The sequence below is a fragment of the Podarcis tiliguerta genome (assembly GCF_965153285.1).
Source record: "Podarcis tiliguerta genome assembly, chromosome: 7".
NCBI classification, from domain to species: Eukaryota; Metazoa; Chordata; class Lepidosauria; order Squamata; family Lacertidae; genus Podarcis; species Podarcis tiliguerta.
Genome location: NC_139540.1, coordinates 59,947,232 through 59,975,177, shown reverse-complemented (window position 1 = coordinate 59,975,177; position 27,946 = coordinate 59,947,232). Strand labels below are relative to the sequence as shown.

The following is a 27,946-nucleotide window of genomic DNA, read 5'->3' as shown; positions in this document are numbered from 1 at the left end:
TCATGCAATGGTTAGAGTGCTGGAATGGGACTGCAGAGACTCAACTTCAACACCTCTTAGTTATGAAACTCAGTGGATGGTCTTTAGCCAGTTACTAAGAGAATATAGTTAAAACTTCTAAAGGTTGTTTAAAACAACTTTCTAAACACAATTTAAAACTTAAAAAAAAAAATGCTCACCTACTATCCCAGCTAATAATTTTGGGATTTCCAGGAACAGATCTTCACTTTATTACTGAATGCAGAGAGAGTTAGGTTGGCATAATAGTTGCCCACATCTGACAAAATAGCAGAAGCTCTGCACCTGCCTCTCAGTGGGAGCTGGTATTTTGGTGATACATTCAGCAAACCTGACATCTTAAGAAATGCGCTTAGCACAGTTCATGCAACCATCTCTTGCAATGAGAAGGAAATAAGAGATTTTCAAAGCTGCTGAAAGGTCACTTGTACGGAAATAAATAGCTGCTTATTGAGGATCTGGTATAACCGAAGTAAGTCACACTTTCGTTGTGTATTATAATGGCAACTGGATCCAGACCTTACTGTAGGTTTAAGATACTATTGTGGAAGAAGCAAATCAATCAATAAAATCAACAGCTATAGAGAAGACATTTTTTGAGTTCATTGAAATGTCACAGAACATTGTAAAGCAGAAGAAACTAAAAAAAACATATAACCTGAATGGTATCTGAAGAAGTGTGCATGCACACGAAAGCTCATACCAATAACAAACTTAGTTGGTCTCTAAGGTGCTACTGGAAGGAATTTTTTGTTTTGTTTCAACTACGGCAGACCAACACGGCTACCTACCTGTATCACATATTGTGATATTTGCAAAGCTAGGTATTTGGAAAACATACAAGTTTAAATAGGATGATATTATATAATAGCCTGGGAGTTTGTTATTCACAGGGCTTAGATGAAACCCCCAGCTGATTTTCCTTCATATCTCCATTTGCATTCTATCATTGATGTTCCTCTCTTTTAGATTAGCCATTTTAATTCCACAGAATGACAAATGCAGTGGGACCCTGGGAGCTATTTTAAGCCATCTAGGTCAATGACCATAGTCACATCTAATGGCAGCAAATTCTTTGTATTAATTATGCATTGTGCAAAGAAGTACTCTCTCTGGTCTGGCCTGAATGTACTGTCAACTTGATTTCAAATAAAAATAGGTTGTTGCATATTCCAGGCTGATGTACATCTTTCTAGGCTAAAGGAAAGGAAGCTGTTACAGGTGATTGTTACAGCCTGGACAATGGGCTTAGACCAGTGATGGCCAAACTTGGCCCTCTAGCTGTTTTGGGACTGCAGCTCCCATCATCCCTAGTTAACAGGACCAGTGGTCAGGGAATTGTAGTCCCAAAACAGTTGGAGGGCCAAGTTTGGCCATCACTGGCTTAGACTCAGGTAGCTGTATAGGAGTGGGTTGCTAGCTGATCAGCTTTCATTTTAAGGGTTATAGCAAATGTTGTCAGTCCACTAGTGCAATATTTTTCAATGTTGCACAAAAGAGCAATGCACCCTGTCTGCAGGCAAAATATCTTACTAATGCAAGCTGTCTTTTAGCAGAATCTCTTGTATGAGATGATCCAATAGCAAAATACGTTGGATACAACCCCAGCTTTTAAAATTTATATTTAAAAATAAACAAATGACAGGACTAAATAATGCTTGTGTTACAGTAATTATTGTAGTTGAGATCATCAGCTAATATATACTAGTGAGTAATGCAAATGCATTCCTAGAATGAAAAATTGCTTGGGGGGAAAACCAGGGATTTGAATTAAATGAGTGCTATCCAACTATGTCATCCTCAGATTGGACCTACTGAAATCAGATCTACTCTGGACATCCTTTTTATTATGCTGTCATGGTTATTTGCACTTGCAACTGTATTTGGGGCAGTTATACTTGATCCCGTTTTCAATACCGTCTGCCCCTGCACAAGTTTTGGGGTGGTCACACTGCTTCATTTCCAGTCAGTGCATATTCCATAAGTTCCTGCTGAAATTCCGTAACTTTTTATACCACAAATGTTCTGGTTTATTTTTTATCCCTCTTTCGTTGCGTTGCGGTGAAAGATTATCCTTCCAGTTGGCCGTAATGTTGTGGAAGCATCACAAAGCTCCTTGTAAAGTGGAATGATATGTGAACAGTTCAGTATAATCCCATCGCTAGTGCACTCTTAATACATCAGTGGCCTGTCAATAAATACAAAAAATAAACAAATGTCACAGAATACACTTGCAAAAAAACCCAACCCCAGTCTGGAGGGTCCCTCAGTATTACGAATATTCAATACCTCCCAGTGGGTTTGTTAAAAAAAGTTTTCTGACCTTTTTAGAATGCTTTCATGATTATAACTCTAACTTTGTTTCTTCTTTTTGGTAGCACTTGAAAGAAAAATATCAATGAGGCAAAGCAGAGAGGAGCTTATCAAGAGAGGAGTGCTAAAGGAAATTTTTGATAAAGGTAAGAACCATTGTCTGTGCAACTCTGAGTCAGTGGCATGGGCAATAAAACTTGCTGTTAGCGAAGAAATTGCTATTGAAAACCACAGGACTCTTGTGCTATTGGATTTTTGTCATATTTCTCTACAAAGATTGGACCCCAAACTGTGGGCCTGATAGTTACTCCAGAGGCATTAAGAATCAGCTTTTATATTAGAGTCAAAGTGTTACTTCGATAGCATCACAACATTTCTTATGGAATATCGCCATTTTCTAGTTCAGTGGTGCATGTGAAAAATAGCCTTGTAGTGGAAAATGGCTTGATCATCCTTTCTTGGCACAGACACAAAAAAATCCACAGGAAACAGAAACAATTTTTCCATATTTGCACAAATTAGGTTTCCAAATCTCATAATGCTTGCTTGGTTTATTTGAGCTGCCCCCACATTCAGTTTGGTTTGCTTAAATATTCAGTTGAAAGCCACAATCCACTGAAATTAATAGACCAAATTAAATAATGTCCATTCATTTAAATAGGTCAGTTGATGTTGGCTACAACCCAGAAGGTCTAAGTGCTTGATTTTGACTGGATTATGCCCATGGTTAGGATAAGTATTGCTTGCTCTTTCCAGGCAACAAATTTCAGAAGGTACCAAACAATCAGCCACTGAGACCCACCCCCCACATACCAGATGTGTATCTGTACCCTCCGAAACACACGCTTCATGTTTGGAGTGGCAGGGGGACACCAAAAACTTAACAGAGAACAGCAAAGGGAGGGGCAGTCACCACACTGGTGCTAATAAATGGCAATTTGCGTTGTGAAGATTGCTCAGCATGCTTTACACCAAGGTGTTCCTCAGGAGCAGGGGATCTCCTCTGCCTTATATTGCACACCAGTGAAGATTACTTGCACTGGAATAAGTGTTCAGACACTGGGCAATCTTTTCAAAATGAATTACCTCTCGCTAGCAGAAGTTTGAGGCCTGCTTCTTCCTCCACAACCCATCCTACTTGAAAAGTACTCATATTTTCTAATTTTAAGCCTGCTTTATTTGCCTGAGAACAAAGACCCTGACAAAAGTTCAGAAACATTAACATGAAAACTACCACACATTTCCCTTTTGTTTACTGCCAGATCAGGCTCTGGGAGCACACCAAGACACTACTTACAATAAAGTAATTCAATACTTCAGTGGGGCCAATTTACTTTTGAGAAGACATGCATGAGATTGCACAGTTAAATCACCCTATTTTAACATTGCTCGTCCTACCATGAGATGTGTTAGCTTCCAGAGAAGATGTCAAGTGAGCACTGAAATTCTAACCTGGTAAATTCTGTTCTATTTGCATTTGCAGCTTCAGATGGTTTTTATGGCAGACTATAATCCAGATGTTTCACCAAGAAACATTACTTTTTCTGTTCAGTAGCTAAAGACAGGACAGTTGCATTAAATGAATTGCCAAATAGATTCAACAGTGATACACCTTTCTTTCAAGTGTCACAGCGTAATTGTGAATTCTTTTCCTGCAATGCAGTAGCTGAAATGGGAATCCCTGGTTCAGTTTAGATTTTTGTGAGTCTCTGGTTTTGAGCCTTCCTCATTACATCTGCTACAGCTCCTTCCCATGCAGTCCATATACATATCATTCTCTTATCACAATGTCATTCAATAATTTACACTTCCACACGCCAGGAGCCTCTGAAAGAGCTTGTCTAGATTTATTGCACTTAATTCCTTCCATATTTCTTTGGGGAAGAATAAATAGTCTCCTTGCACTCATGGAGCAAAAAATGTTCAAATGAGTATATTGACACATGCATTAAAATATAATGTATTATGAGCCTGCATTCAGAATAGCTACCTGTCACAGAGCGAGCTAGCAGTAAAGCATGCCATTCAAAGTTGGAGTTAGCTCTTTATTAGCCAAAACACGATCTTCACACAGACTTGACTGTCAGGCCTAATGAGCACAGCAGCTCATTCCTGGTAGGTCTTACCCCATGAATCACTTGCCAAGATTACAAGTTCCCACTTCCCCTCAGCTATCTAAGTCCCCTCGTCTTCAGGGCTTTCCCCCAAGCAATCAGAGACTATGCCTGCATGCAGTCTGTCAATGCTCTGCCTGTTTCAGCCCTCTTCTGGTTCTGGGAAACAAGGGAAGGGGAGTTTGTCACCACCAATCCCTGGGCTTTGAGCCTTCTTTCCTTGGTGGTTCCACAGTTCGTTCCTCCTGCCATTCCTCTGTGTGCAACCAGTCCATAACACTGTGCCCATTGTTCTGGGTTTTGATAAGCAGAATAAACCACATGACCTTAAAGAGAAAGCAACATCCATGCTAGAGGTTCTCATTAAAAAGGCTGGTGGATATAGGTAGTTTCTCCTATATGCAGCTAGCACCATCCTTGACCATATGTCTGACCACTTTTGTGTCCAGGAAGATTTAGTTGGAATGACACAATTCACAGATGCAGCTGGTAGTATTTTGAAAATTAATAGTGGAAGGTTAATTAAAATTATTTATTTAGAATAATTATTCATTTAAAATTCATATTTTTTTAAAATCTATTCATTTATTGCATATCAGCTGCCCAATGACGATGTTCTCTGGGTGTCTCACAACAAAATAATAAAGCAGAAAATTAAAATCAGTTATAATAAAACAAATTGAAGCATTAAAAACTGTGAACAATGGTCACAGTTGTTCTTGACCATTGTTCTTGACTCCTTGACCATTGAACCATTCTGGTTGGAGGTGATGAGACTTGGAGTCCATCCCTGAGCTATTGCTAATGGCCAGTGATAGATTTATCATCTGTAGATTTCTCTAACCCCTTTTAGAAAGACAATAGAAACTTTAGTATAGTTTGCGCTATATAATTTTACTGTTCCTGCTTGAACCAAAAATGACTATTCTCATCTCTGTATCGATCATTTCCGGCAGTGTTTCTGGCTCATATAACTCAGCTCAATAGAGCTGGCTAGCAGTCTAGTCTTAAGTACTTCTGTTCAATGCTGTGAAACGTATGGATTTGTAATGAAGGACTATGCAATGCAGAATTTTTGACATTTATGCTCACAGTTTAAACAGCTCAGATATCTTCCAGGTTCAGATTCTGTGTGTTAGATCACATTTTTCCTTAGCAGTTTTCATTTTATTTAACTATTTAGGCATTACATTTTCCTTAGCCATTTTCACCTGAGACATTTAACTATTCAACTGTCTTGCCCTACATTACACAGTTACAGGATAGGTTGCAATGTTTCAAAATACACACTATAAAATTAAACAAAATAAAGGCTCGGTTTAAGTGTAAATCATGACTCTCTACTATTACTTGAAAGAAATGTTTTAATCTACCATAGGAGCCCACTCAAAGTAGCAGCCTGCCCAGTCTCAAGGGAGGAGTTCTAGAGCCAGGGTGCCCACTACCAAAAAAAAGCCTCACTCTGAGTTCTGACCAATCAGATTTTAGTGATGGCACAACCCAATAGGGCATGTTTGTAAGCAAGTTAAGAGTATATTGTTGAGACAATATTAAATTTTCTGCCTTAACATTATGCAAAACGCATATATGACGGTATCTTTTGGGACATCCACTAGCTTCCATCCTCCAGTGGAAATACTATGACCCACCCTTGGAATTGCTTTCTTAAAGGCTCACATGACATGCTACGTCAAACTATGGTTTACTGGAACTGTGTGAACGTGTGGGCTTCTGCTAGAGGCACTCCCAGCTGCTTTGCTCTTCCTCCCGTGCCATTTTTACTCCTGCATCATGCTGAGCTGAGCCAACGTTTGGTTTAGTGAACCTGGGCTGGTGGTTAAGTTTTCTCCCCACTAACCATGGGCTGTAGCTAAGAACAAGCTTTGGCTTAGCTCAGCATGGTGCAGAAGTTAAAAATATCAGGGAGCAGCAAAGTGACCACAAGCTGTTCTCCAGTCCCTGGTAAGCCATAGTATAGCGTTCCATGACATGCAACCCAGGCCTATTCTTAGCTAAAATTAGCTACTCAAGTTGCATAATAAAACAAATAGTGTTAGTTTTATTGGTCCTCAGTAGTAAAGTTTTATAAAGCAGCTGCCTAGGACCTATTAAATGTGTGCTATGGGTTTTTAGTCAAAAGAATAGCCAACTCGCATCAGATCAATACCATTAAAGAAAGGGGTCGATAAAGTGGTATCTTGAAGTATCCTCAACAATTAGGTTCATGCCTTCTCCAGAGATAATGAGTTTCCTAGAAGAAAGTTGTATTCTGCATCAATGCAGGAGCAGCTAAACTTTAATTGACATCATTTCCAATAATTCCAAGGGTTTAATATATTAAATGTTAATCCTGGTTTTGCACGTGTTTACTCCAGTTGATTCAGTGAGGGTGAAGCAGTCTACAGGAAGAGAGGATTTAGACAAGATATGTCTCTTCTAACATGGAAGTGGTGGAGCAATAAGTTTGTTAGTCTTTAAGTTGCCACAGGACCGTGATATTTTTACTTCAACAGACATGTTGGGCCCAATTCATGCTTACCTTAGTAGCATGGGAACAATTGTTCCTTTACTGGTTTTGGAATAGACATGTGGCCAGAGCAACGTGGCCTTGAAGAGCCCATGTCCATGTGGCTCCCACACTAGTAAGATAAAAAATTTAATTGAGCTCAACATACCTACAGTTCTGGCATACAACAGACATGCCATTAATAGCATGTGAATTTTCTACTGGGAAGAGCATTTCCTATTATAACTCCATCTTTAAATCATTGATACTATTCAGTTCTGAATGTACTTTTGGCCAAGGTCTGAGCCTTTTACTTGTATTCTATTAATTCTGAGCAGCTTTTGGTATTTTATTTTTTTAAAGAAGAACAGCTGCCTGGGCTGTCAGAGATGTCGATGATTAATTCAGACCCAGATATACTTGGCTTCACAAATGCCCACTGTAGCTAAAACCTTTGATCTGTTGCTGTGCTGTTAATGAACAGCTTTTACATTCTTTACTTTGAGCAAGGTAGAGTTTGGGCATAACATCCTTCTATATTTTAATAATCCTGCGTAACAGCCACATCAAAGGTTTTCTATTTGATGCTGAGATTTTAAACTATTAGGAGCAGTGTGCCATTCTCATTGCCAAGGGGAAAAGAGAAATGTTGTCATTTTGAAAGGCCACAGAAAGGGCTTAGTTTGATTTGGGGCTTAACATCAGAACCTCCGTTCTGCTGGGGCTCAGTTCTATACAGTGGGAACTGACAGTAAAAAGGGGAATTTCGTGGAGCCAGTCCCTTGCCCTCATCCCAGAAACCTGATATGGATGCAATAAGGCAGGGAGATGGAAATCTGCAGCCCTTCAGATGTTGTTGGACTACAACTCCCATACTGGCCACGCTGCTGAGAGTGGAATCAAGCAGCTTCTGAAAGGCCACAACTTCTCCACCCCTGCTCTAAATTTCTTCATGTGGAGCATTCCCAATGGAAGAAACCAAACAGAGTACTGTCTGCCCCTGGTGTAACCACACTGACAAAGACAACTATGCTGCGTTGTGAGTATTGTCACCCAGTTCTTACCAGCTGACTTTGTGTGACTTAAGCGATGGGCAAGCACCCCCTTTCTTTCCTCCAAGACCATAAGCCCAGGGGTGGGGAGCACCAGGCCCCAAGGGCCAAATGAAGTCCTACAGGCCTCCCATTTGAGACTTTGTTGGCCCTTCAGTGTAAACTCCTCTAGTCATTTCACAAGGATTGCACCCTTGAAATAATACCACTTGCTTGCCTGAGTGGGGGACAGAGAGTGAGATGTTTCTGCCCATACCCACTTTTGCCACACTCACCCTTAGTGTGCAGCTTAGGATCTCCATAAACACTGCCCAGGCTTGCGCCCCAGGGAGGTCACTTTGGTGCTGCCAACGCAGCGGTGTTACTTAACTCCATTGTCTCTCGAAGCAGAGGCCGGCAACACGCTGAAGAGCTGCTTCTGAGGAAGTTGCTGCCAGAAGGCAGCCTACCTTGTCTGAAAGGTTCCCTCTGGGGACAGGCTTTTACCTCTCAGCATCCTTTCCTCAGAAGCAGCCCTTGAGGCTGGGTGTGCAAGCAGAGCTGAGATGGAGGAGCTGTTCAAGGCTGAGCACAGCCAAGCACCCCTGCTTTGATTTCTCACCTCTCCAGAGAACAGCACCTGTCAGCATCATTTCTCTGGGTCAGCTGTGTTTTCCTCCATGGTGATAACTGGCGGGTGATTATTAGAGTATCTGAAGTGAGCCTAGGTAACTTTGACCATTGCTCCGCTTTTCAAGTGGATGTAATTTATTTAGCCTAACTGTTCCAATTCTCCACCTCACCCCACGGCAACCATATGCAAGGAACTGGTGGGAAACAGTCTCATGTCAGAATATGTATGTTTCAGCCGGTCTTGAGCATCTAATTTTAGAAATGAACCTATGCTTTGAAATAAAGCAGTGCTAACCATCCTAAGGGATGCGGGTAGCGCTGTGGGTTAAACCACAGAGCCTAGGACTTGCCCATCAGAAAGTTGGCGGTTCGAATCCCTGTGACGGGGTGAGCTCCTGTTGCTCGGTCCCTGCTCCTGCCAACCTAGCAGTTCGAAAGCACAAAGTAGATAAATAGGTACCGCTCCGGCGGGAAGGTAAACGGCGTTTCCATGTGCTGCTCTGGTTTGTCAGAAGCAGCTTAGTCATGCTGGCCACATGACCTGGAAACTGTATGCCGGCTCCCTCGGCCAATAAAGCAAGATGATCACCGCAACCCCAGAGACGGTCACGACTGGACCTAATGGTCAGGAGTCCCTTTACCTTTAACCATCCTAAAGCATGCAGAGAGTTTCTAGGCTCAGTAGACTGGCTCCACATCTTGTAGTAGCTGACTAGATAGGATAATGATTTGATCCCTTAGAATGAGGCTCCTTATATCTTGGGGAACTTGTGACCTTCCAGATGTTGCTGGACTACATTGTCCCTGACTGTTGGCCTTAGGGCTGGTGTGAGTTGGGGTTCCACAACATCTGGAGAACTGCAGGATTTCCGCCTTATAACTTGGAACTTTTCACAGAACGTAGTTTTATTTTCAGTGTGTCACATTTACATAAGCCACGCAATAGCAGTGTTCTCTGGGTGGCTCACAAATTAGGCTTAGTTGTTTTGCTCAGTCTCAGCTGGCAATTTGACATCCATATGCATTTAAATTAAATAGCACATGAAAACCAAGAGTGAGTGATTTTTGGTTGTTTGTTGTGGTATGGTGGGATAAAAATATTTAAAGTATGCAGTACTTTTGCATGTTTCCACATACAAAAAGTTCCATTGCTAACAGTATAAATAAGGGCTATGAGGGGGCAATTCTAAATATCTGCAGTTGACCCATCATCAATCTTTCCCCAGTTTGGAAAATGCTCCAGGAATCGACTGCCATTCAACCATTGGCAATAGCTGCACACCCCTATCCAGTAGGAAAATGGCTAATTAAACCTTTGTCTTCCCCATAATGGATGAGATATAAGTTTAACCTAGTATAAATTTGAAATTGTATGGTGTACAACATAAAAGCAATAAACAATACCTTTTTTTAAAATGCAACATAAAACCAGTAAAACAAAAGTATAAAAACAGGAATCCAAGGAGTTTAAACAAATAAAAAACAGGGTCCAGTCTAATGAATCAGGGAAAACCTGGTATTTAGAACAGGGTAAATGATGTTAACATATTAACAGCAAGTTAAACCTTATAGATATGACCTTCCTTTCTTCCCCGCTGAGAACTACAAAACCTGCAGCACAGGTTTCTGCTGATTATAATTTTGCTATCCCACTCCATCTCTGTAATCCTCTTCAAATCCTTCACTGATAACCAGAAAAACTAAGAGCTTATATTTTAAATAGTTCTAGGAAAAGAGGCAGGAGATTCTACCTTCTCAAGGATCCTTAAAGGACAAAAGAATGCTTTTCCTTTAGGGCTCTTTAGAAATATTTCTCACCATTGTCCATAGGTAAAATAAATTAGCAGATTTCCTGGTATATTGTAATGTATTTTTGCATATTCATCTTTGGTGATACATGGTTTTATTTGTATCAGAATGTCCCCCTCCCTCTGTCCTCGGCTGCTTGTGCTTTAAACCACATCTGCTAAGATAAACCTTGCTACAAAATTTGATTCTGTCAAACCAAAGCTTTTAAGAATGGTCATGGACAGATTTCCACTTAAAATGGATGGAAGGGCCTGATTTCCTTGTGTGAAATCTTTTTGGGCCTCAAGCCAGTTTTGGAGGTGGCCACAGGTGAAAGTGGGTGTAGCCGGAGGTCAAAGTGGACAGAGGAACGGATGTGTCTTTCCTTTGTACAATAGGCCACATTTTCATATCGTCCAACATTTCAAAAGTGGGAAACACACACAAACGCACACACCATCTCACCCGCCCAATCTCCATGCTCCTTTCTCCCACCTCAAAGACCTACAACCATTCTTGACAAAACCTGTCTCAGACCCAAGAAACCTTAGTAATTACAGACTGGTTGCAGATATCCCCTAAGGTTCTTGAGTAGGTGGTCACTTTCAGGATTCAGACACTCTTAGAAGACTCATTTCACTTGATGCTAAGACCCAGATTTGGCATTGAGGCTGCCTTGCTTGTCCTATGTGATGACCTTTCCTGTGGGGAGAGATGTGGGTGGGGGGGTATGACCCTGCTGATTCTCCCTCATCTCTCAGTAGGTTTGATACCATTATGCCAAAAGTGGTTTAGTCATGCTGGCCACATGATCCGAAAAGTTGTCTGGACAAACGCCGGCTCCCTTGGCCTGAAAGTGAGATGAGCGCCTCAACCCCATAGTTGCCTTTGACTGGACTTAACCGTCCAGGGAGGTCCTGTATCCTTCTGGAATGACTGGAGTTGTTAAAAGTGCTGAGAGTTGTTAGGAGACTAACAACAACAACTAGTACCTCACCCAGCTGACTGGGTTGCCTCAGGCATTCTGGGTGGCTTCCCAGAGTTCCCTGGGAAGAGGGATGGACCATTAAAGCACTCTGAGAATTGTAGCTCTGTGAGGGGGGAATGCGGGGGGGGGGGTCTTCTAACAACTCTCAGTACCTTTGACAAGCAACAGTTTCCAGGATTTTTGGGGTAAGCCACGGCTGTTTAAAGTGGTATGATACTGCTTTAAATGTTTAGTGGAGATGGGGCCTAAGATTGGCTTGCCCCGAAGAAGCCATAATGTGTTAGAAATAACTGCACACTTCAGTCAACTTTCTATTTTGGAGCACCAGTCTGATGCTTGACCTACTTTTTGGGTGTTTTGCCTCAGGGTAGGACCAGCCAACCACAAAGCCATGCTTAACTGCTGGGAAATGCCATGTTTCATATAAAGAATAATACTTAATGAACTCAGCAGTTCTGTTGCCCTTAAGATTAAAGTCCTATGCCTACTGCCTTAGGAACATTAGTTGCCCATCAACAGTCAGGCACACAGAAGCCACACCAATCCCTATGGCGAAATGCATTGTCCTTGTATTGAAAGTATAGCAATTATTTCCAAATGTGCCACTATAGTATAGATTCCACATATCAGCTAGCACATGGAATTTTTAGGCAAACCTGTCTTCTTTCATCCTCCTCCTTAGTGGTGCATAAGTGGCTGTGCTGCTGGGTAAACAAGCTATTAAAAATTAGCCACTATCAACCACTATTTCAACAGAGGAACAATAGGTCTAGTTTAAGTTATGTGACCATTGTAAGGATTGTATTTGAAGCACTTTTAGCACCAAGGACAAGTGCTTAATTAAAAATTATGCATGTTTTATTGCTTCTGAGGGAGAGGAACAAACAAGGGGGACTGCTTTTTTAAAAAAAATCTAGCCTGTGGTGCAAACAAATATGTTTGGCAGGATGCTGCCCAGATCTGAGCAAGGAAATGCCATCCTGTCATAGCCCCTCCATGCCATTGTGTTTTTGAAGACCGAGGAACCTGATTCCCATTTTAACATCTGTCAAATCTGAACTGAAGAAGTTTCAGAGAACCTTTTAAAGGGGCAGCTGTGTAAATGCAGTTATAATATAAAAAATAAACAATGATTGGGTCTGCCGGAATATGGCTGGAGAACTGTGCACGTCAGGCTTCCTGGGCCTAATGCCCTTCAGATGCTTTAGATCACAACTACCATCGTCCCCAGCCAGCAATAATGGGAGTTGTAGTACACAACATCTGGCGGGCACTAGGTTGAGGAAGCCTGGCACAGATTCTATACATTACATTTGTCTCTGAGGTGTGTGATTGCAGTTAAAGTAACTGAACCAGTTAAAGTAGCTGAGAAATCTTCTGGTTATTTTGTTTTTATTTCATATTATTTTTGTGCTTCCACCCAGATGGGGAGCTTTCCATACAAAATGAAGAAGGATCATTGGAGAATGGGCAGGCTCTGAGTTCCAGCCAGGCTTCACTCCCAGCCCTATCTGAATTGGACCCATGTTCAGCATCTGTCGACTCCTGTACATATGAAATACTCCCAACTCCGGAGATCATGGATGGAACAGGTAAACTTTGGTTTCCATGGTCAGCTACACAACATGTAACGGGGTAGTGACTCAACTGTACTTTACTACAAACGTACACCATGTGATGTTCTGTCTTTTGGGCCTGGATAACATTTAGATCCAGAATGTGAAATCCAAATACAATGTAGGACTCAGATCTCGTGCCATCCTGCTGCCCTTGAAATGTTTTGGACCACATTTCCTATCCCTTCCTGCCAGAATAACCATGGTGTCTGCGGCTGATGGAAGTTGTAGCCCAAAACATCTAGAGGTCACCAGGTTAGGGAAGGCTGGGTTAGTTAAATTCAAATTTCCAACAAAAGTGAGGAATATAACAGAGAGCTAGCTTGCTACCTTTTGTGATTTTTCCAGTTTGGTAAGCACAGTACATCGCGTTATTATTTGTTGTGTTAAACTGACTTGCTCCAAAACTGTTTGCATTACTTTTTGTATATATTCATACCTTCGACTAAATTAAAAATAATTGATGACACATGGTAAGCCTTGATTTATGTCAATAAGTCTTGAGGTCCCAGTCCAAAGCTCAGTGAAAACATCAACTCTGTGTGCGTCTATTGCTGGAAAAGGCCAAACTCTGTGCTAGGGATGGAAGGGTCTGAGAACAACTCTGCTCTTCACAAAGCTATGGTTGCAGCCACGTTTGGGATATTGTGTGCCGTTTTAGCCACTGCAACTCAAAAAGGATACTGTATGACTAGAAAGGGGGTAGAAAAGAACACATAAATGGGTGGGATCAGGCACTTTCTCAAAAAGGAAAGGCTATATAACATTCGGGGCTTTTTAAATGAGAATTAAGATGACTGCTATGCACAGGAAGGGATATGATAGAGGCTTATATAATTATGCATGCTGTGAAGGATGTGAATGCAGAGAGAGTTTTTCTTCCTTTCTGTGATATCACTAGAATTCAGTATCATCTAATATAATTGACTAGCAATAAACAAAACAAAAAACCCTACTTCTTCAACGCAATACACAATTAATGTATGAAATTCATTGCCATCGTTACTAGTTTAAGGTGCAATCCAAATCCCAATTCTGCCATCAGAGGTGGAAACAGGACCAGCTGGTTTCCCACAGAAGACCCAAAACAAGGCATTTCAGGGCTGAGATGGACCTTTCATCTGATCCAGTTGCATGGGTCTTACGCTAATATTGTCTGTTGGTGTTGCGTTAGTACAGTGCTGTCCTTTGAAATTTTCTCTATTGCAAAATTATATGTGTTTTTTTAATATATGGGTCTGCAGCTTTCCCCAATTATGTATTTTATTGTGTTTATATAGCTGCCAAGGCACCTAAAGCAAATACAGTGGTACCTCAGGTTACATACACTTCAGGTTACAGGCTCCGCTAACCCAGAAATAGTGCTTCAGGTTAAGAACTTTGCTTCAGGATGAGAGCAGAAATCGTGCTGCGGCAGCTAAAGTGGTGCTTCAAGTTAAGAACAGTTTCAGGTTAAGAACAGACTACCGGAACGAATTAAGTACTTAACCCGAGGTACCACTGTAAATGATATAAAATATAGAAGTTGGTCCTCTCCACTGCCCCTGCAGAGGTGAGGAGACAGTCTAGTTGGATCTGGCCCTGGTGTTGTCTTTGCCTCTGTCACGCTCTTGTTCCTTCCCATGGGGCAGGTGGTGTGACATCATCCTCTTTAGCCATTGTAATTTATGGCATCATGTATATAAGCTGATGACTAAGTATGAAAGGCACTGTGCTTAAAAAAAAAAGAAATTCATTGGATGCAGACAGGTGGGATGTTTTCAAATTCCACCACTAAGATTTATCCTTGCTTAAAGTGATCCTCATGTTATCTTGATACAGACTGCCCATTCTTTGTAAAACACAGGAAAGTGCAGAGAAATGATGAGCTGATTGTCATTGACTAGTCAGCACTTGAGTTATGTAGCTGAGGCATAGAGAGGGCAATGAGTTCAACATGGTTTTAGCATTGCTCTCAGCAGAAATAGCCTCATCTGACTACCCAGGCAGAGAAGAGAAATTAAGGCTCCAACTGCAGAGAAACACAATCCCTTTGATTGCTAGGATGAAATGACATATCTGAAATTTATTTAATAGCACAATTAGACTAATGATGGGAAACTGCTGAAAGCTCTAGAAATGTGGTGGAGAAAAGCAGCAAGACATAAATCCAGATACTTTATCCACTTCTAGTTTTCCCTTGGGACACACGGCCATGGAGGGTCTTGCTGTGGGGAGTGTGCCTTGGCAGACAAGCCAAAGAGGGGGAAAGAGGGGGAAAGATTCCATCAATGCAAACTATTAGCCTAAGGGACCCTGGCTGAATCTACACAGATATAATTAAAAAATGCTGTGAAAATGCTCTGTTAAAAAAAGTTTTAAAGAATATATGGAATTTGTCATTAGCTCATCACCGCCATCTACTGTCAGATTTGTATACTGCACTTAAAACGCAGTTAAAACATTATATTTTCAGCTGAGTCTCCTGTTAAAGCTGCTGGTTACACCCCTGCTCCTAAACAACAACTAGGCCATGGACAGAGCTCAATACTGATATATACTGTAGGTCTGCCTGCGTATCAGTCTGAAGAGTTATGGTGATTAGCTATTGGGAGGAAATGCAATTAACTTAAGTAGAACAAGATTAGGAAAAGTGACATATGAATTTGCCCCCTTTCATGCCAGTGGAAGTTCTGCTATGTGTTGTGAAAGTGCCAGAGTTTGTTTTCAGTCTCTTTATGGAGAGTTTCTCCTCTTTCTCTCTCCCCACCCCCCTCTCTGTATATAGTGATGTCTGAGCAAACTCTTACTGTTAGCTATGTTTTTTAAACCCGCATTGCTCTGCTGCTTTCCTTGTCTATCTGCTACCGCTTTGCTTGTAACGTTGTTGCGTCTATGATGTGGTTGTGTCCTCCAGCGTCCGAAGAGAGCCCCACGTCCAGTGAATCTGGAGTCCACCTTTCTCAAGATCCTTCATCTAAACCAGTCTTGCTACTTCCCCCCAAAAAATCTGCTGCTTTCTCTGGAGACCATGAGGACACCCCAGTGAAACAGCTCTCCCTCCTCAAACAGCCCCCTGCCCTGCCTCCTAAACCCATTGCCAGGATTGCCAACCACTTAGCTGGTAAGTAAGTGTTCCAGAATGCTTTGTGCTGCCCCCTCCCTGAGAAAGAGCTCTTGTTCCTGTGTCTCTAAATGGAAAGTTTCACCCACCACCACCTCCATAAAGTTTGCCGTTTTCACATCTCTCACTAATAAACCTGCCTCACTGATTTTACATTCATGACAGGTCAAGGAGCTGTCAAACCTCATCAGAATGTGGGCTGGAATTATTCAGTGGGTTTCATTCCATAGACAACCTGGACTTATCATTCTCTCTCTCTCTCTCTCTCTCTCTCTCACACACACACACACACACACACACAGCGCCTTTTAGCCCTTAATGAACTATGCTTGTGGCATTTGCTTCTTATAATCTTTTTAGTTGGGTGGGTTGAGTGTGACTTGCCCTTTTTATTAAACTTCTAAATGTAGGAAGACCTTGCTTAGGCCTTGGGCATGTATCCCTTCTGTACCTATTATGGTTGATAATTTTATTTTATGCCTGCTCTTACATTTAGTTTTCATGTTTGTTTTTGCAGTCTTGAGTTGCTTTGAGTCACTTTTTTGTGGGAAAAGAGATTGATAGGTCGGTAATATCTGCTTTATACTACTTTTAACTAGCCATTGACTTCCCCATCACCCAAGAGGGTGCTGAGAATTCCCTAAGAAACCTCAATATATCAAACGGAGCTTCCCAGTGGTAGTCTAGGAAAAAATAAATGACTAACAAAACACTTTAAACCTGTCGTAGGCCAATGTGGATCCATCACACACATATTTGTTGTCATGTGGGTATTGCAACTACAACAACTGTTCATGCAGAAAATTAGTAGGCCTGTATTCTCTTTCAGACTTGATTGTTCTGTGTATGTGGTAGATGCTCATCACAGCTGCCTTTAGGCACTAACATTCTTCTAATCTGTCCTTCAGGCCTTCCAGTTACAGAGGTTTCTTTTATATCCCTCTCTCTCTCTGTTTTCTTTTGCTCTGCTTCATAATCCATATAATAACACACTAGGTATGCAGCTATCTGGTCCTCTGCTCCAGGGATGCAGAAAGAATTTACAGGCCTCGCGACCTCCCTAAGCTGGTATTGCAGAGCACTGTCTGATTAAATTAGCTTTAGGCCCCTTTATTGCTTGCTTCAATTGTCAGTGCCCCTCATGTCCATCTACCCACTACGTCTCACCAATCTTATATGTCTTCACTTCTTCCATAGACCATGTTGGTTGGTTGTGGCTAATTGTACTTACATAATTTGTCTAGGAACCTTCCTATGCATCTTCAAGGAAAGGGGAGAGTTCGTTTATTTCTTCTTCCTACCCAGTTGTTTTGTATGTCCTTACACTCTTTGCAGGCCTGCAGAAGCCAGCAGCTAAAACCATTTTAGGAAATATAGGTTGTTTGTTTGTTTGTTTGTTTGTTTGTTTGTTTGTTTGTTTGTTTGTTAAAATGGCCAGTCACTTTATCTTGACCACGGCAACCCAAAACTACATATAACTAAACAAATGGACAGTAAACACCTCATAGTTACATTAAATCCAAGGTGAAAGAGAAATATATTTTTTTAAAAATCCCACCTACTTCTAAAAGTCCAGAGAGAGTTAAAGGCCAAAGGCCTACGTTTTTGCCTTCAGTTTGGTTGTATTTTTTTAATGTCTTATTTATTGTTCATGACTACTTTTGTTACGTTGTAGTTACAGGGCAGGGTATAAATAAATATATAATAACAATGATATTATGGCTAGATAGCTCAGTTATAGCTGGATAGCTCAGTTGGTTAGAGCACGGTGCTGACAAATGCCTAGAGGTTGCAGGTCTTAATTCTGGATTTCCCCTTAAAAATCTGATGAATAAAAAAGGCAATGTGTTGCCAATGAACAATTTCTGATATCTCAATAACCTATTTGCAACATTAAGCCCCAACCTGGAAAACAGAGCTTGAGTACCCTGAAGCCCCTTGCCTTGGGAGATGCCCAGTTATAAAAAATAGAATTGTAGAATTGGAAGAGACCCCAAGGGTCATCTAGTTCAACCCTCTGCCATGCAGAAATCTTTTGCCCAACATGGGACTCGAACCCATGACCTTGAGATGAAGAGTCTTCAAAACCTCAGACCTGTGTGTCATAGCAGCGGAGGAAGCTGCCAGCTAGGTCAGTATTGTCCACATGGACACCTCACCAGGGATTCAGATGGTAGAGTCCCAAACCTACTTGGAGATGCTGGGATTTTCTGTGTACAAAGCAGATGTGCTACCACTGAGCTACAGGTCTTCCCTTTTATCATTAGAGAACAAAGCTAGGATTATAAAGCTAATCACAGGGCATACTTAGTTTAACCAGTTGATTGCCCTTAATCCCGCAGAAACTTTATTTGTGGAAATCAAGGCAGTCTGGGGGGAAAGAGCAGATCTTACAGGGCAACTTTGGGTCACTATCTGCTTTTTGACTGCAGTGTGTCTTTGAGAGGGGATGCTTTGCAGTGGCAAAATGGGAGTGGGATACTGCTTTTTTTTCTTGAAACCTTTGCCCTTCCCTAGGCATTTTTACCCTTTTCAGTGGTTTTAATCTGTATTTAACTTGTGAACAAAGCTCTTGAACCTTACAGAGGATGCAGATACTGGGAGCGCCTAATAGTGCATATGATTGAGGTTGTAGTTTGGCCTCAGGTCTCAGTGAAATCAAAATGGCTTATTTCCGAATAAACATGCATAGAATCTGGGTGTAAGGGTCAAAAGACATAAATTTCTAAGATTCTTTATGGTGTCCTCTGGGGATATTATTAGATTTGCATAGTCTCTGGAAATGAGCAATCAGCTCTAATGAATCATCTTTTCCAAGCCGAAAGTAAATTAACCTTATTCCATTGCTAATTTCTCCAGAGACATCCTTGGGTCCCGTTTTGAAGGAATTCTTATAATGAGAACTCTCACAATCGAAATGAAGACCTTCGGGTTTTCAATATAGCGTGTGCGCGTGTCAGTGCTGAGGATTTTGTGAGAATAAATTTAAGACACGCTGGGAATGATTAACAGAAAGTGATGGAGGGAAACGATTTGCTAGCGATTGGCAGGATCAAAAGCAGGAGACACATAAGTGCAGAAAGAATTTCACTTGAAGTATGTCTTGTGAGGAATGGTTTATAAACATTCTTCTGAGATTTCAACTTTTTATTTTTAAAAGTGTGTGCATTTTTAACTGGTTCAAGTACAACAATAGACTCTCTACCCCTTTCATCTCCCATGTTGAGGTCTATGTTTCAGCTTTCCCGGACATTACAGTTTCAGGATGCTTGTCAAAACTGTGATGTTTGGGATGTGGCAGCGTATCTACTAAACCATCCTTTCAACAGCAGGTTGGAAACATTTTTATGTACCCAGGCATTATAATTTCTATAATGACGCAGAAAGGTAGAGCGCCTCTGAACCTGGAGCAATCCCTCAGTCAACTTTATAATTTTTAACTGCTGCCTTGTATTACGGTTGGCAGTAGCAGTTTTTTTGTTGTTGTTTTTATTTGGTTTTAATTAATCAGTTTATATTCTACACCTGCCCTGCAATCTATGGAACGGCAATATGAAAACGTTAGTATTTATAAATAAATGCAGGGCCAGGTTTTTGTGGACCCTTAGTATTACTGGCCACTCTGGAATTTATCTAGATCCTGGTCTGGAATTTATCTAGATCCTGAACCAAAGTGTAGACCAAAGTGTAGATATGCATTACTCCATTGATTATGAGGCCTTTGCATTGATTGTGTTTATATCCTTCAAGCTATCAACAGTCAATCACTTGCCTTTGTCAGTCTGTACCATGTGCAGTAACAGATAATGATACCAAGAGAGAGGCTGGCACTGAACCAATGTGACTTACCTGCAGAATGATTACTCCTCCCCCCGCCCCCATTGTCAGTATCTGTAATATTCCTTCGTCAAGCACAGCTTGAATCTCACACCTACATAGATGGATCTGACTTATAGCTGGTACTTGGAAGCGAAAGACCCAAAGCAATGGATTCATCCACATGGCAATGGTGGTATTGTCTCCCATATACTTCTGCTGCCATATTTGCAGGAAAGGGCAGCCAAAATTAACAGGGGGCTGGAGCAACTCCCCTGTGAGGAAATACTGCAACATTTAGGATGTTTTAGTTTAGAAAAAAAGTGTGAGTAATGGGGGAGCATGAGAAAGGTGTATAAAATTATGCAGTGTGAAGACAAAATGTATAGACAGAGGTGTTGTTCCCCTTTTGGTGCTGTTTGATGAACTTCTGGGATCATCAAACGAAGCTGAATGTTGGGAAATTCGAGGCAGACGAAAGGAAGAACAGTGCATTATTGAACTGTGGAACTTGCTCCCAGAAGATCTAGTGATGGACTCCAACTTGGATGACTTTAAAAGGGGATTGTGGGGAAAAAACCATGGAGGAACAGGCTATGAATGAGTGCTTCAGCCCTGGTAGCTGTTGACTGATTCCAGGAGCAGAGGCAGCTTACCTCTGAATGTTCATTGTTGGTTAGCATAAGCAGGAGAAGGATCATATGTTCAGATCCTGTAGCAGACTCCCTGTAGGCCTCTGGATAGGATGGTGGGCTTAGTGGGTGATCCAACAATACTCCTCTTCAGTTGGTGTGCATGGGAGACCGCCATGAGGGGGGAAAGATTCCCATGCTTTTCTTTTTGAAGGAGACCTGAATGCCCCGACTTCACAAGTGCTCATCTCTGAGTTTCTCAAACTTTTATCTTCTAGATCCTGGTGCGCCTGTGAAACTGCCTTGTATGCCAGTCAAACTGTCGCCTCCGCTACCTCCAAAGAAAGTCATGATTTGCATGCCTTTAGGGGGACCAGACCTCTCCCTTGCACCCTATTCCACACAGAAGAGCTGCCAGCAACCATTGGCTTCGCATCACCACACGGTCCTACCGTCACAGTTAGCACACCAGCATCAGTACGGCAGCCATAGCCCACATTTGCCTTCTGGATCCAGCACGTTGCCCATGCATCCTTCAGGGTGTCGCATGATTGAGGAGTTGAACAAGACACTGGCCATGACCATGCAGAAGCTAGAAAGGTAACATGGTGTTTTGAATTGTATTCTTCTTCTTTTTAATAATAATAATAATAATAATAATAATAATAATAATATTTTTTCTTAGAGTTTATAAAGAGAAATACAATACTTCATATCTACACAGGTCACAGTTTTGGCCTTGCCTCCTTCAGCCTCTGCAAGCTGGAGATAATTTTGCCATCTCTTTGCACTGGAGCATTCAGAAGGCAAAGATGCAACAACATCCCAATGGACTAGACCACATGCTTTGCACGCAGGTGGTTCCAAGTTCTTTTCCCGGTATCTCCAGTTAGGACTGGGAAAGACCTTCTATCTAGGACCCTGATAATGGTCCAACTCCACAGAAGGCTGCTTCCCACCATCTGCCATCAGAGAAGGTGCCCCCCCAAAGACCGAATTTTGCAGAATTCACAGAAGCTGGGTCTCTCTGAGGGCAGGTGGCAATTGTTAACATGCTTTAACAATTGGGTATTAATTGCTTTAACATGAGGGTGTTAAAGTGATGCATATTTCCCATTTTTATATAAAATTCCCCCCAGGTTATCAGAAGTTTGAGATACACCAGCCTATTCTGTTATGCAACATATCTCAGAATGGTGATGATACAACCATTATTGTTATCCTCATCTCTTTTTCCTAGGTTTCAGCGAAGGACTTTCATAGTCTGGGCTTTCTTTTATTTTAAATAAGAATGTTATAGGCTGTGTGCAAATCAGACAGTTCCCATTGTCTTTTGAGATAATAACTTTCTGTATATGATAGGCTTCAGTAATTTGGAGACCAATTCCGGTAAGACATTTGAAAGCTGTTTGGCATTAAGCCATTTATCTAGATTGCTGCAACCTGGAATTATTTCATCTTCAAATGCTTTGTATTTCTTACCATTTCATGTGCCTGTTTCACAGGTTTCTAAAAATATTCTGCTGATCAGTTCTAGTGGCTTAGGCATAATCGTGATGGTAATCTTCATTACTGTTCCTATTAGTTCCCTCATTTTGTTTCACTGTATGTATTTGGTGGTCGAGAAGGTAGTGATAGCTGACTTGGAATGAGGTTGAGGCTCAGGATCTGTGCAGTTATGACCATTTTCTAAAAGGAAGCAACGTGATTAAGAAGATAATGATCAGATAGATGTTGGAGCTGAAGCAATATGCCCAAGGCAAACAAGGGTCCCTTCATGAATGTGGCTTTGAAAGATGAGTAGCAGTGACTGCCTGGTTTAATAATCAGCCCAAAGTAATTTTATGGAAGGGAGTCTTCTGTTGCCAACTGCATTCACAATATTCATTCCACATGTAGTGCTAGACAAATACAGAATTAGACCATGCTTTGTGCTTTTGGAGTCTTCGAACTTTGCAAGTTTGCACACTTTTAGAGTACATTCCCTTCTTGGTTAAGAAAACCTAACGTTAAGTGTTAATAATAATAATAATAAATTTTATTTATACCCCGCCCTCCCCAGCCAAAGCTGGGCTCAGGGCGGCTAACAACAACCAAAATAATCCAACATTCTAAAAATCTTTCATTATAAAAATTAATTACCGTATTTTTCGCCCTATAGGACGCACTTTTTCCCCTCCAAAAATGAAGGGGAAATCTGGGTGCGTCCTATGGGGCGAATGCAGGCTTCGCGGACCTCTCCGCAAACAGCAGGAACGCTCCCGCTGCTGGCGGAGACGTGCCTGCATGCGGAAGCCTGCGCGCGCTGAGCTCAGCGCGCCCAGGCTTCGCGGACCTCTCCGCTAGCAGCGGGAACGCTCCCGCTGCTGGCGGAGACGTGCCTGCATGCCGAAGCCTGCGCGCGCTGAGCTCAGCGCGCCCAGGCTTCGCGGACCTCTCCGCTAGCAGCGGGAGCCAGCACTGGGCTCCCACGGCTTGCAGAGAGCTGCCTGTTTGGGGGCTGGGGTCGGGGGAAGCTCGGGCTTCCCCAACCCCGCGCCTGGGGGGGAAATAATTTTTTTCCTTTATTTCCCCCCCAAAAAACTAGGTGCGCCTTATGGGACGGTGCGTCCTATAGGGCGAAAAATACGGTAAAATCAAATTGATGGCAACTATTGAGCATGACTCTGTACAGATTGCCAGAGGAGGGGGTCAGGCTGCGCCCTGACCAAAGGCCTGGTGGAACAGCTCAGTCTGTTAAGTGTTAAACACAGACTTCTTCAAATCTGCTCAGACATGGAGCAATGGAAACAATACTACAATTTTCTAGTGCAAACAAATCAGCCTGCTTGTTGGTTTCCCAGAGGCAATTATTTCTGTATTATATTGAAGCCTATATTAGCATCTGTAACAGGATGTTAAGTCTTCCATCCTGCTACCTGAAAGTGCAACTTGGTTAGGGGAATTCTCAACAGCAATTATTGCAACGACCTGCCCTGTGTTTTCCTCTGGGGCAGTTTCTTCCATGTGCACAGGCTCGTGTTAACTGTTAATTGCAAAATCTGGTCTGTTGTAAATTAAAGAGTGGACACAATTCTGCGTGCAATAAGAATGCTCACCATTTGACTTGACAGAAGCATCTGTTCCCCTACAGCAATAGATGTTCCCGTTTCTAAACTCCTATCAAGTCTGCAGTTACTAGGGCATGCTTTATGGTTAATAAGCAGAAAACAGGTGATGTGATTTGTTTCTGTTTTCAACTCCTAATTAAATGTAGACTACTGAAAGTGAAGGTCTCTTAGTTTAGGAGGAAACACCCACAACATAGATTTAAAGCACACCCTGAGAACTGAAGGATCGCCCTCAGAGAGATACAATTCCCCGCAACCTTAACGAATTTGAGACATGTGGTTAGACTTAAATTTGATCCATTTTAGTTGAATAGCAATATGGGAAGGGAGTACAAACTTCTATGGTTATAAATGAACACCTCTAAAACACACACACGCCGAGAGAGAGAGAGTGAGAGTGTTGTAACAATGCTTCACCTTTGTGGAGCTTTAAGTGGCCCTGAATATCCAAGCAACACAATGTTTGTCCATCTTGGGAGCAGAGTATGGCTGCAGGAAGTCTGCTGTGTATTTTAGGGGGATCTGCCAAAAGGAAATCCTGACAATTTCAGGTTTCATTTATTTAAAATGAAGGAGCATTTTTCTAGCCCTCATGGATTCAGAGGAAAGATTAGAACTATGTGAACGGTGTCTGGTAAATCAAATCAAGGGCTGAAGGCAAGAATACTGGGAGTCTGGAAGCGGGACTATAATTCGCTGAGTGTGTGTGGACTATTTCAATGGCTAATATGTCCTGTCTGACCAACCTTGTTAGCTGTCTAGACCTCGTTCGAATTTACTCTTCCTTTTTCTCCGCAGCACTATTTTATAGCAGCTAATAATAATAATAATAATAATAATAATAATAATGTGGCACTCCAAATAAACCATCCCCCTAAAAAATAAAAATAAAAAACCCTCAATTTTGGGTGCAGTGCAAAAATATGCCAAATTAGCAACTCAATACAAATGCACTTAACGTTTCAGAAATTTGATTTCATTGATGCAGTACTGAAGAGGGCGGCAGGGGCACAAAGGCGCATAGCCCCCACCTATTTCCCGTAAGCCCGAAGCAGTAAGCTTTGTACCAAAATAATATGCCAATTATTTCAGTTGCACTCAGTGTCAAAAATGATGTCTCTTAACTTCCACAATCCTCAGAAGATTAAAGAGCTGGTGGCTGTTTCCCCCTGAAAAAGCGCCTGCTCTTTTCATAATGCATGTGGACAAAGCATCTACAAAGCCGACATGTCCTGATACATTTTTAAGTTATTTTGCTGAGACATTCTCTGTTTTGGCAAATGTCTCCAAGGAGATTAGTGTAGATTTTCAGAAGAGATGCATTTCATTTTTTAAGAGGTTGGTTATGCCAAATAGAGTCTCTTCTGGATGTTTTTGACAGCATTGCTGCTGTTAGTTCTGCTTGCCTCAAAAGAAAAATTAAACCTAAAGGAGATCCATTGCTGTGTTTGTAGTAATGAGCTTTAACAAGAGATGTATTATTGAGACTACACATGCCTATAATATATGCACATGCCTATCATATGCATGCATTGTATAATGTACAGTATATTTTGGATGTGAAGTTATTGGATATTTTTATTTGGCCTGTTGCTGAGCTTAATGCGCAAATTTTAAAGCACATGAAATGAACTGTTAAATGTTTATTTTTGTTAGCGTTATGTTGGACTGATACTATACTTTTTTATGTATCATTAATTTATTACTGGTTATACTGTCAGTTTTTTATGTGAACTACTTTGAGTTACAGGTGTTATATTTGGAAATGTGACGTATGTATACACACACACACACACTGATTACTATGACTGTATATATAAAAACTGCAATATATGCTGCCCTCCCATCTGCACTTACTCAAGAGTAAGCCCCACTGAAGATGGTCAAACTTACTTATGAGTAAACATGCATAGAATTGTGTCGCACAGATATATCTGATGCAAAGATGTTTAGGCCTCAAAATAAACAGGGACTGAAAAGGCTTGAGTCCAGGAGCATCTTTAAAACTAAATTATATTAATTGACTATAAACTTTCAGAGGCTCTAACCTGCTCCTTCAGATATCAAGCTAACAGACAGAAACTGAACACAGGAGACAGAAGGCTGAAATTGGCAGACATGTGGCGCAAAACCACCTGATTGCCAGTTCTGCAAACAATATATTTTTATGTCTCTTACTTGAAGCTAGAGGTATGAAATGTACCTCCCAATAGCAGCCAGCACTCATCAGAAAAAGCAAAGCAAACTACACATGCGATAGAGCGGAAGGGTGTGGGAATTTCTCATTTACACAATTGAACCAGCTTTGGATTGGAAAAAAGGAGTATTTATCATGACAGCCAGGCAGGGATCAGGGGCGGAGCGACGGGGGTGTGATATGCGTGAGCCGCACTGGGTGCTACCACTGAAAGGGTGACAAATCCCGGGTGGCACTCACCGCGGGTCCTGCAGCGCGCCCGAGCCATGTGTCTCAAGAGATATGGTGGCTTGGGTGCGCACAGGCTCCGCTGCTCAAAAGGTACGCCTGCTGCCTCCCCCCCCCCCAGCTGTAGGGCGGCTGAGGGGGAGGAGGCAGGCAGACTCCTCAGAGCCCTGCAGGCGGCTGCCCCCCCCCCCGCACTGCTGGCCCTGCCCCCATGCCGCCCTGGACACCCAATCGGATTGCTCCGCCACTGGCAGGGAGTACAATCTCATCCCTGAAGTATTGGAACTGTTAATGCTAGCTAGAATGTTGATCCGTAGTCACACTCTGTAGACTGAACATGGGGCATTTCCTCTCGCTGTATAATTCTCATTTGCAACTCGGGACACGATCTCATAAATAACAGCCAACCGAGTGGAATTTACTCCAGAGAGGTGACATAATGGAAGGGGCATGGGTTCCACCTTCTCATGCTTGAAATAGCTTCTGCTTAGATGCAGGTCAGATTTCTAGTGGTAGCCCATAAGGGTATCCTTACAGAATGCAAGGTCTTTGTGTTGTGTGAGTATGTAGTGTGTTATCTTGGGTGCCCATCACCCATGCTGATTTCAGAGAAGGATTGACTTAGCATTAATCTAGTCTGAGGTGGGCAACTCCAGATATTGTTGGTCTATAACTCTCATCATCCCTGATTGTTGGCAACGCTGGGTTGGGCTGATGAGATTGTGAGTCTAGCAATATTTGGAGAACCACAAGTTTCCTACCACTGATCTAGTCCATCCATATACAGCTTTAAGAACTTAAACTATATGGCATTCACTGAGAGTTTCCTTTAATATAATGAATTGTTCCATGCTTTTATATTTCAAGGATATTATATTTGATTTTCCATGTTAATCACTGAAGAATTGCACAGATTTGCAGGAAGGTCGAGTTAGTTTATATATATATAGAAAATAATGGATGAAGGCTAATTGAATTTAAATTATTGAAGCATATCCATAAATGAAAAGTTAATTGAAAGTTTTAAGGGGATGTTACACATTTCTATATCATTAGGAGGATTTGGGCTGACATTCACTTTTTTTTGGATAACACGTTCAACGTATAAATGTAATTAAAATCAAATACCGATGTTCCCATCCCAATTCATCACCAGTGTTTTTTTATTCTTCATAGCGCAAAATTTGAATATCTCTAGGCACCCATTCCTTCTCTTCAATTTGCCCAGCAACGATAAATATCTCATCATTGCTATTATGTTACGCCTGTAAAAATTAACAAAATTATCTCTTTGAAGTGTAATATAACCAGTATAACAATACAGTGAATGGATAGAGTGCTTTATTCCCCAAAGGCGCAATCCACAGGCAAATTTCCCTGTAGAAATTTAATAGGGGCCGTGCAAATTCAGCATCTTCATATATCTTTCACTGCTAACTGACACACTTGGTTAGTGTTAGACCTACTCATTGATACTTGTTGAATTGCTTTATGCACTTGCGTTCTGATTTTGGCCCACCCATCCCTCACAACAACTCTATGTGCCTCCCCCTGCAAGTGCAGGTTGCTGTTCTGAATGGGTTGCAAGCCCACAATGGCTTTTTTTCTACTAGTTCACGTAAAATTTTTGAACTGCCAGCCAGTACTTTTTGCTTAAATTGGGGGCTTTTCTGATAAACTAGAGGACTGCTATTCATTGGCTATAGCACCCTTTACGGTAGGGAACTCCTTGTGGAATGAAAAGAGCTTTATGTGGAAGTCCCCCATGAGTTGTGGATTTTGGTGAATGCCTCTTTCCACTTGCAAGCATTTATAGACCCACTTATCTCTTGAGATCTGCAGACCAGGCCCAG

At 41.7% G+C, this 27,946-nt stretch overlaps 1 protein-coding gene across 6 annotated transcripts in view; it reads left to right on the top strand.

The window, feature by feature from the left end:
- Nucleotides 1-27,946, top strand: part of PHACTR1 (phosphatase and actin regulator 1) — a 242,258-nt gene that overhangs the window by 190,081 nt on the left and 24,231 nt on the right. For 3 of the 6 annotated variants that reach the window (XM_083449475.1, XM_083449476.1, XM_083449474.1), the window contains 4 exons: nucleotides 2,397-2,477; nucleotides 12,816-12,983; nucleotides 15,904-16,110; nucleotides 20,837-21,158. In XM_083449475.1, the coding sequence (XP_083305601.1) occupies nucleotides 2,397-2,477; nucleotides 12,816-12,983; nucleotides 15,904-16,110; nucleotides 20,837-21,158 (778 nt within the window). The remainder of the gene's footprint in view (nucleotides 1-2,396; nucleotides 2,478-12,815; nucleotides 12,984-15,903; nucleotides 16,111-20,836; nucleotides 21,159-27,946) is intronic. The other 3 variants (XM_083449478.1, XM_083449479.1, XM_083449477.1) reach the window with 1 other exon arrangement.